At 40.6% G+C, this 9,482-nt stretch overlaps 2 protein-coding genes across 2 annotated transcripts; both read right to left on the reverse strand.

Moving 5' to 3' along the window:
• Positions 1 to 438: 438 nt before the first annotated feature.
• LOC121406606 lies at positions 439 to 3,433 on the reverse strand. The gene is made up of 4 exons (XM_041597616.1): positions 3,042 to 3,433; positions 2,139 to 2,312; positions 1,342 to 1,534; positions 439 to 1,021 (listed from the first exon to the last, which is right to left on the reverse strand). Exons 1-4 carry the CDS (start codon positions 3,223 to 3,225, stop codon positions 439 to 441), a joined length of 1,134 nt encoding a protein of 377 aa, XP_041453550.1. The 5' UTR covers positions 3,226 to 3,433.
• Positions 3,434 to 7,122: 3,689 nt separating this feature from the next.
• On the reverse strand, positions 7,123 to 8,052 carry LOC121406607. The gene has a single exon (XM_041597617.1). It carries the CDS (start codon positions 8,050 to 8,052, stop codon positions 7,123 to 7,125), a length of 930 nt encoding a protein of 309 aa, XP_041453551.1.
• Positions 8,053 to 9,482: the final 1,430 nt, after the last annotated feature.

Consider the following 9,482-nt stretch of genomic DNA (forward strand, 5'->3'; position numbering starts at 1 on the left):
CATGCATAAATTACTGCTAATTTACATAGATTAGCATATTTTTGCATGAAGATGCAATTTTCAACACCATTTTCTGTGGGAAAAATTAAAGCTATTGACCTGGTAGAGACTTTCCTAAAGTTTGGTATCTTTAAAAAAAAAATTATTAATTAATTCCTGATGGCATATGGCTTAATGCATAAATTACTGCTAATTTGCATAAATTAGCATATTTTTGCATGAAGATGCAATTTTCAGCACCATGTTCTGTGGGAAAAAATGAAGCTATTGACCTAATAGTGACATAGGGAAAGTTTGGTGCTTTTGTAAACTCTGTCCCCAAAACTTCAAATTTAAGGCCTAAGGCCCCTGACTAATAGTGACTTAACATAGCAGTGCCAGCGTGATTTTGTGTGAGTGGGACTGCGTGCCATTGTACCATATATCTATTTGCTCAATTTATTGAACATCCAACACATTACATTTACATACCTCACATAAGTTGTCAAAATGCTCATTGCTGAGTGTGCTTCCTCTGTTGAAGTGGAGTCCCAATACCATCATCTGTAATGGTGTTCGGTTGTTAGCTGTTCTCAACTTATGATTGTTCCACATTTCAACAAAACATTGCAGGCAGTGATTGATTCGTGGCAGGAATACAACATGGAGACAATATAAATGTAGCTCATTGTCAACATTTAAGATACCCCGGTTCTCAAAGCTCCTAAATAGGTTGTAAAACCCACTTGTAACTTGTGCATGGAGGTCCCGCCAAAGGCGCTCAATTCTGGAATTATGGACACTTCTCCCAGTGATAAAGGATCCTCTGCCAGGTCCCCGAAGTGGGTGCTCAAGCATGTACGTGGCCACCTCAAAGTTCTCACCTCCATGATCTGAACGCACTCTGGAAGGTAACCCCCACTTCACAACTGCGTCTCTGAAGAGCTGTAACACAGTAGAAGCTCTGTTGTTCGCTGAGCAGCGAAGATACACAATGGCACGGCTATAACCTTCCACAGCACCGTAAGTTACAAATCGCCATCTAAGTGTGCATTCAAAGAAATAAAATAGATGTAATGTAATCTAAAATGTAATCATATAAAGATAAGAATAAAATAAATCATATTTTAAATGTTTGGGCTCACTACATGACACATGTACAGAAGTAAAACAGGATCTAATAATACACATGTACATGTAGGCAACATCTTAATTCAGCTCCTGCAAAACTCAAAGTACATTTTTAAAATCCCCATGGATAATTCCTCCTCTTTTATTCGTAAAGTGTCAATTTCAAAGTAAATATAATGAAACAGAAACTGTGGTAAGTACATCTACATGTACCATGATAAATATCCTCACCTTATCAGTTTATGGTGACCATCTATGTGCCAAAGAGATAATGGTGATTGAACAGAGTAATGTCTACGACGTATAGCAGTCAATGATCTTAATTCTTGCCTCTGTGGATCCAATCTATGGAGGCTATCTCGAATCCGTTGTCTTTGTACTCTCACATGTTGGGATGTGAGATATCCATCAACAGTTTTGTATCCTTAAACCAAAAATAAAAACATTATTACTGGGTGGTGGGGGAGCTGTGTCCGTGCACCTTAGTTTGACAAGGTTTTTCATATACCAGTTTTATATTTGGATTTGAGCTAATAACTGTAATAACATTCTTCATAGTTGGATAAACAACTCAAGAGGACCCTGCTCACAAGCGAGCAGGCACGCCCACTTGATCCCTTGCTTACATCGCCCCCCCCCCCCCCCACAACTCTAAAGCTGGCCTTGCGAGTAATGCAAAATTAGACAGTAAACATGTCTGCGCAGCAGCTTTGTTGAGCCTGTCAACACAACCCCATGTACATGCGCTTTTCCAGCTTATGACAAATAATATATTCAGATAATCTTTTGACCTCTTTGTTCAGTAAAACCAGTAGCTCATTAAAAATGACAGTTGCATAATCAACTATTGCATGGCATTTAATAAAAGAAATAGCTTTGAATAGAATACTGAATTGTTTGACTTTTTAGCCTTTGAAAACACAACATGTATATGTACATGTTCCTTATGGTACCTCCATCATGTATTCATTTGGCATATTGAACATGCAACCTCCAATATTGATGGTTCATTCTCGAGTCCAACTCACCTGCCATAGGCATATTCTGCAAGATGAATTCAACCTTCTCATCTAGTTCATTATCATCAATTGGACTATATAGACTCCTTAAAGAGATGCCATATTCCTGGAGACGCCTTTTTATTGTCCTTTCACTGACGTTAAAACATTTGGCACTGTCTTTCACATTACAGTGCAAGTCTCCTGCAAAGTATTATAAACAAACAAAAGGAAATAATTGATAAACATGAAGAATTCTTCAGCATACATGTATGGAATCACAAAGTCTCAATGTTTAGAGGTGAATGGAAACTCAGGTTGTTTTTACCAGAGTTTTTTCCGTGTTAAAGACAATGGCAGCAATCAGACTAACCAGAGTTTTCAATTTTTACCAGAGTTTTCTCAGGTAAAAAGTTTTATGCAACATGCTAGATGTCAGAAAACTGCCACTCGTTAGACCTTCATTGATTCATATAATCGTGGTAAGTGCATAATCATGATAATTTCTGTTTTCACAATTCATTTGGAGAAATATTTAGACCATAAATCTCGCTTGTCCCATGAGTATGGTCAAATACACGGTAAGCCCCTGGGCAAGCAGGAGCTCCTTGGGTTAGCTTAACTTTAGTCGTCTTTGACTTTGTCTTCGATTCTAATAAGCCTAGATACATATAGGCGGCGGGAGCGGGGGACATGTCCCCCCCCCCTAAATTTTAGGTGGGGGGACCGTCCCCGGCCTTAATTTTATTTTGATAACTTTTTTTTTTGCTTGTTACTTTTTTTCCAGTGTCCCCCCCCCCCCCTGAATCGTGTGTTGTCCCCCCCTAAAATCTAGGTTGATGACCTTTTTGACTTGATGACCTGACTTAGTTAGGCCCACATTATTGAGGTTAATAATTTAAAGTTAATAAACCATTAGGGATCTAGACCTACCTGCAAAGAAACGGAGTTGATCCGCTGATATCAGGAATTTAGGCCTCCCTACACCACCTTCAGCTGAAGTTGTTTCAGGTTGATACATGGACCTCGCATCTGGTGTATGAACAGCATTCACAGCCTTGTCAAAGATTTGTTTGGCACGGAGCAATGCCGATGACACGCCATCAAAATTTATCATGTAGTCACGATATTCCAATACATCTTTGAAAAGGCTATCGAGCTTGTACTGAATGGAATCGAAACAAATGCTGCCTGCCTCAGCTTCTACATACGATTTAAGTGCCGCAACACGTATTCTTATATTATCGTTGATTCGTAACTCAATAGCTCGAGAAACATGAGAGATGCTAGAATATTAGGAGGGAACCATTAGGAGAACCGGCTGCTGCGGCGCGTGATAGCAGTAGCACCATGACTAGTGCATGGAGGGCCTCCGGCGCAGGATGCGGCGTCGTCGTGATCGACGGGCCAAAGTGCTGCTTTTATGTACGCCCTCTCGTGTCCTTTTATTGTCATTTTGTTTGAGTTTTTGACTTTATTTCTGCCGCTTTCTTTAACTCCGTAGTTGTTCTTATTTCCGAAGCTTTTAGTTTACGATTCCGTGGTTACCCTTATTTCTCCGGTTGTCTGTATCTGCACGCCCTCTCCTGTCCTTTAATTGTCAGTTTGTTTATGTTTTGGACCTTATTTTTGCTGCTTTCTTTAACTCCGTAGTTGGAATTATTTCGAAAGCTTTCTTTTTTTTAATTCCGTGTTTGTCCTTGTATCTCCGGTTATCTGTATCTACACAGCCTTCTTTAATTCTGTAGTTGTCCTAATTTCTGCAGTTATCTTGATGCGAAGCTTTCCTTAATTCTTAGGTTGTCCTCATGACTGCATTTCTTTTAATTTCAAAGTTTTCTTTAATAATGTGGTACGTTTTTCTTATATTTCCGCAGATATCTCTATTTCCGATGTTGCCTTTATTTATGTTTTAGTTTTTAGATTTCTGAAATTTTATTTAGTTCTGAGGTCGTTTATATTTATAAGGTTGTCTTTATTTCTCTGGCTGTCTATATTTTTGAAAATGTCTTTATTTCTGTGGTCTCTATTTTTCCTGTAGTTGTCTTCAATTCTGCGGTTGTCTATATTTCTGAAGTTGTATTTAATTCTATGAATGTCTTTACATTTCTCAGTCTTTCTCTAATCCTGCATGAACCTATATTTCTGTGATTGTGTTCAATTATATGGTTATCTACGTATTTTTTATCATTTATTATTCTTTGCGATTGTCTTATTTTTGTGTTTGTCCTTATTTCTGCACTAATGTTTGATTCTGTGAATTTCTATTTTTTTGTTATCTTAATTATTTTAAAAATTTCTTTATATTTCTGCATTTTAGTTTATTTTCAACGGTACATATATATTTCTCAAATCGGTAATTTTGGCACTTATGGCCGCCCATAGTTTTTCACGTGAGAAATCATATATTTCGGTATTGATGCTAACCAGGGTTAAGCGACCCAAATGTTTGTTTGCAGTAACGGGAACAAAAACGGGTGCGGGTTGGTTTTTTTCTATGAATCTTTTCTACCACGCTATTCGCCGGTTAAAAAAAAAGAAATTGGCGAAAAAAAAAGAAAATCGGCGAGAGGAGACAAACAAGCAATAATAGAGTGCGGGTCAGAACATTTCTATCTGGAGGGGAGGGGGGATAGGTCAAACATAATAATTAAAAGTCATCACTTGGACAAGGGGCTGAGGACCGACTCGTTGCGACAAACAAACGTTGTGGGTTTTTTTGTAATCTATAACCAAAAAAAAATGTTCGTTTAAGCCGATATTCATGGAATGTTTAAGCAAAAGCGCACTTGTCTTTAACCCTTTATTTCTGTCTCTCATTCTCACTCGTTGTCCGTGATATCTGACATTTTTTTTCTATAATTTCCCTCAATGGTTCTTCTTTCATTCTTATATGTATCATCACAAAGGGGAAGCGCTTTAATGCAATTAAAACGAATCACTGACGGACAAGTCATAAGCACTATAAGTGTTGTTGGAAAATGAAACAAAATTTGTTGTTTTTAGTTCCGGTATGTTGGTAGAAATGAAAAGAAAAAAGGATTCATAAAAGCTTTTTGCATTGCTAAGTACGAAAAGCGTTCAATAAGTCATCTTCTCGATAAACACTAATCTTCCTTTTGTTCGGGTCGTTGACCATCTGTATCCTGCTCTCTTTGGAAGGAATTTGTTTGAGTTGCCGCCGATACATTCTTTTGTTTGGGTAGTGCGGATATGGACGTTTTCCTTTTGAAAAGAGCATAGGATGAATGGTGTGCTAAACTGCTTTCTTTTATCATTTTTTAACAGAATAGAAGACAAAAGTAATGAGAAGAAGAGGGATGATATGGGGAGGGAAAAAGTTCGAAAGTGCACCGAGATTGCTCAACTACTAAATCATTACTCTCGTACAAGCTTCTTTTTTCCGAAAATACAATCGATCAATGAAATGAATGCTTTCAAATAAATGGAAATGCTATATGCATTATTGGTAACTAGGTGTGCACTTGTTTAAAAAAAAATAAAAAAAATAACATTCTAGAGTGAAATCTCCTTGATGAAACAAATAATTAGACGAAAATGGTGAATAAACGCGTAGCTTATTACGTGACGATCTTGCAGAAAAAAAGATGTTAGTGAACGTTATGGATCGAATCACCTGATCAAAACAAATCACGCGATCAGGCCTTTTGCGCGCGCGTACGTGCTCGTCACCAAAAAATTCTTCCCCGTCTCCAACGAAAAAATCGGATAAAGTTGAAATGATTTCCTATTTTCGGGATTTTTCCCCACGTAGCTGTATATATTTTTTCCATTCTGTTAATGAAATAGATTTATAAAGGAAATAGTGGCAGAGGTTTTAGTGCACAACAATTAGAGAAAAGCTGAAAAACTTCATCGAATTAAACCAAAAAAATCTCGGCTTCTGTAGAAGCCCGTCGTAGCTAAGTGAATGACACGCTAGGTTTCTGTGGAAGCCCGTCGCTCGCAAAGGGTTAATAATCCATGATTTAAAATAGCAAATATGAATGTTGCTGATGTGGTTTACGGTACACCATGCGGAGTGTTATAGAAACAGTGGATAGAAGAAGAGAAGTAGGGGATAGGCGAGAAAGTGGAGATTTGAGAGTAGAGTATTCTTTCTTGAAAATAGTCCTGAAAAGGACTGTAAACCAGAAGGAATGTTGAATGAGAACAGCTTGAGTAGTAGAGCTGATGAGATGCTGGCTTGAGTCTGCGAGGAGAGATGATGAGTAGTAGAGAGACTCGACGTTTCGGACAGGTTAACTGTTCCTCTTCAGGAGTGAGTGTTCGTGTGTCTGTGTATTTGAGTTTTGTCAGACGTGTATCAATAAGATATGATTATGTACGTCTGGGACCGACCTTTAACGTCACCATCCGAAAGACGTGACCAGGGCTCGAACCTTGAACCTCTGCATTAATTTGTAACTTCCCCACATAGCTTGGATTACAGGTGCACGCCACAACGCCCAGTGAGTGTTCGCTCGGCGTGCGGCGGTACTTGTGGCGTGCGTGCGGACGTAAGGGGGAAGCTCTAGGCCGGTGGTCACGGCGGGCTGACGTCGTAGGTGGCGCTCTGTGCGTGGATCAGCGGTTTTGGCGGGAAACGAGTGGGCGTGATATGCGGACGCGGTGAGTAGACGGCGGCGTGTGTGTGTGTGTCGGCGATGTGGTAGGTACATCAGTGGTGGCGTTCTGTGCGTGTTAGTCGGCGGAGTCGTCGGGTAAGCTTCGGCGGAAGTGAGTGGGTGGCGTAGTGTACGGATGAGGTATTGGGTCGTCGGCGGAGGTTGTAGCGAGGTGTCGGTGGCGGCGGTGTGTGCGTCAGCGGAGTCCCTGGTTGAGTTGGTGATGGAATAAGACTGCTGTGTTGGGTAGGAGGGCTCAATGGGGTGACAGTGGACGGCGGGTTGTTTGTGGATTGGTAAAAAGTTTGATGGTGACGTAGGATTGGATGCCAGATGCTGTTGATGTGGAGGCCAGGGTCTTGAGGCACATTGTGTTGTTCATGTATCTAAATGGCTTCCCTGACCCTTCTGGTATTCCAGTGCCGGATCTTGTTGATTAGGTGGCTCTTCTTCCATTCTATGCGGTGATTCTCTTGTTGTGCGTGCTTGACGATGGCAAATCGGTCCCAGTCGCTGCGTCGGTGGTGGGTCTTGTGTTCCTTGAGTCTGGTGTCGAAGACTCGGCCGGTTTCTCCTTTGTAGACTTTGCCGCAGTCGCAGGGGATCTTGTAGACGCCTGGTTGCTTGTTGAATGGGTGCTTGTCCTTATGAAAGTGAAGGATGGAGTGTAGCTTACGAGAGGATTGGTGTCTGACGAGGATGCTGGCAGAGTGAAGGATGCGTTGTAGTCGGTGTGAAGTCTTGCCGATGTAGGGAAGTACTATGGTAGCGATGGGCTTGGTTTCGGATGGGTTTTTGGTGCTGTTGGTGCTGGGTTGGTGACTGGATGGATGAGTGTTGATCCTTCTTCTGGGGTAATGGTTGATGGTGGTGAGTGCATTGGTCACGTGTTTCAGTTTTTGTTGTAAGTGTGCCTTGTCGCTGAGTTGGTGGGCTTGTCTGACGAGGGTGTCGGCGACTGATTGGTGGATGGACGGGTGGTGGTGTGAGCGGAAGTTGAGGTAGCGGTCTGTGTGGGTAGGTTTTTGGTACACCTGGTGAGATGGGAATCCAGACGGTGTCTTAGTGATGAGAACGTCTAGAAATGGAATTGAATTGTCGCGTTGGGTCTCCATGGTGAACTTGATGCTGGGGTGCTGGTGGTTGAGGTGGTTGAGAAACTGGTGAAGGTCGGGTGTGCTGTGCGGCCAGATGACAAAGGTGTCGTCGACGTAGCGGAGCCAGAGTGAAGGAGGTTTGTCCGCAGTCTTGAGTGCTTGGTGCTCGAAATGTTCCATGAAGATGTTAGCGATGACTGATGAGAGAGGTGGCCCCATGGCTGCTCCTTGTAGTTGTTTGTAGAAGTTGTTGCGCAATTTGAAGGAGTTGGGGTTGAGACAGGTGATGAGGAGGTCGTGGGTCTGGTCTTTCGTGGGTCTGGTCTGGTGTGAGATTGGTTCTGGATGCTAGGTCTGAGTCGATGATCAGGGGTTCCAGCTCTACCAGCTCTACTACTCAAGCTGTTCTCACTCAACATTCCTTCTGGTTTACAGTCCTTTTTTTGACTATTTTCAAGAAAGAATACTCTACTCTCAAATCTCCACTTTCTCGCCTATCCACTTCTTCTCTTCTTCTATCCACTGTTTCTATAACACTCCACATGGTGTACCGTAAACCACATCAGCAATTGTACATGCCACCACGCAAACCTTCAAACATCAAATCTGAATGTATTGATTGATATCTCATTTCAAAAAGCATTTTAAAATAAAAATCCAAGCAATCAATAGTGACATTCGCTTGAAAACAGGTATATTAATTGAATTTGTTGGATAACCACCAGTGTGCTTTTGAATGGGAAGGCCCTCCCTGCAGGAATTTACTTTTGTATGCAGATGTGAGTGTGGGAGTCGGTGCATGTGTTAACGCCCATATGCGAATACAAACATGCACAAATCATCGAAACTAATTATTTCCTGCCAATCAACACTTTGACAGATCATAACAAAATATGCACAAAAAAGGTATAAAATACAAAGAAATCCATAAAATTTTAATAACAATAAAATAAATTAATTTTCACTGTGATATTATGTTCTTAGGGCGCTACAATTATTTATAATGACGAAATGCTATTTGTACTAATATGAAAACATTTGAGCTGAAATTATGAATTGAAAGCATAATGATCCAAAATATGCATAGATTTGCATAATTAATTAGCCGGAAACAAAAATAACAAATTTTCCCGAAAACTACACATGTATGCAGGATTTTGCAGCGTTCATGTGTGTGAACGCAAATAAAATTAAAGAACAATGTCGAGATAATATTCTGAATCGTCAATTTTGCAGCCATTTTCTTTATGCAAATTAAGTGGTCAAACATGAGAAATTAGCTTGGGCACCGATCCTATCAGATTGAACATAATTGAATTGTGGGAAATAGTCCGGTTCCCAAATTCTACCCCTAAATGCTTCTTAAGGTTCAGCAAGAAATTGATCCACAATGTGCTGCACTCAACCTAGGTGAGGTAATTGGGTACCTGGCAGGAATGTATTCCTTGAAACGCAACGTGCGTAACAGTTGCACTGCTAAAGACAGGATAATTATGCTGCATATACTGTAGAGCGCTTAGAGACTTCTGACAAAGTAAGTATTAAGCGCTATATAAGCAAGTATAATTATTAAGGGTTATACACGCCTCTTTTTCCCAGAATGACTCTAGTCTCTGGTACGATTGAAGACCATTTTTCTTTGCTTGTCA

Source organism: Lytechinus variegatus, chromosome 1 (assembly GCF_018143015.1).
Source record: "Lytechinus variegatus isolate NC3 chromosome 1, Lvar_3.0, whole genome shotgun sequence".
NCBI lineage: Eukaryota > Metazoa > Echinodermata > Echinoidea > Temnopleuroida > Toxopneustidae > Lytechinus > Lytechinus variegatus.

What these genes read in the sequence shown, in the direction of transcription:
- LOC121406606 (XM_041597616.1), bottom strand. Translation starts at nt 3,225, where the DNA reads ATGATAAATTTTGATGGCGTGTCATCGGCATTGCTCCGTGCCAAACAA. An exon ending in TCAACTCCGTTTCTTTGCAG is followed by an intron (nt 2,313 to 3,041) that starts GTAGGTCTAGAT and finishes AATACTTTGCAG; the next exon opens with GAGACTTGCACTGTAATGTG. An exon ending in GGTCACCATAAACTGATAAG is followed by an intron (nt 1,022 to 1,341) that starts GTGAGGATATTT and finishes ATGCACACTTAG; the next exon opens with ATGGCGATTTGTAACTTACG.
- LOC121406607 (XM_041597617.1), bottom strand. Translation starts at nt 8,052, where the DNA reads ATGGGGCCACCTCTCTCATCAGTCATCGCTAACATCTTCATGGAACAT.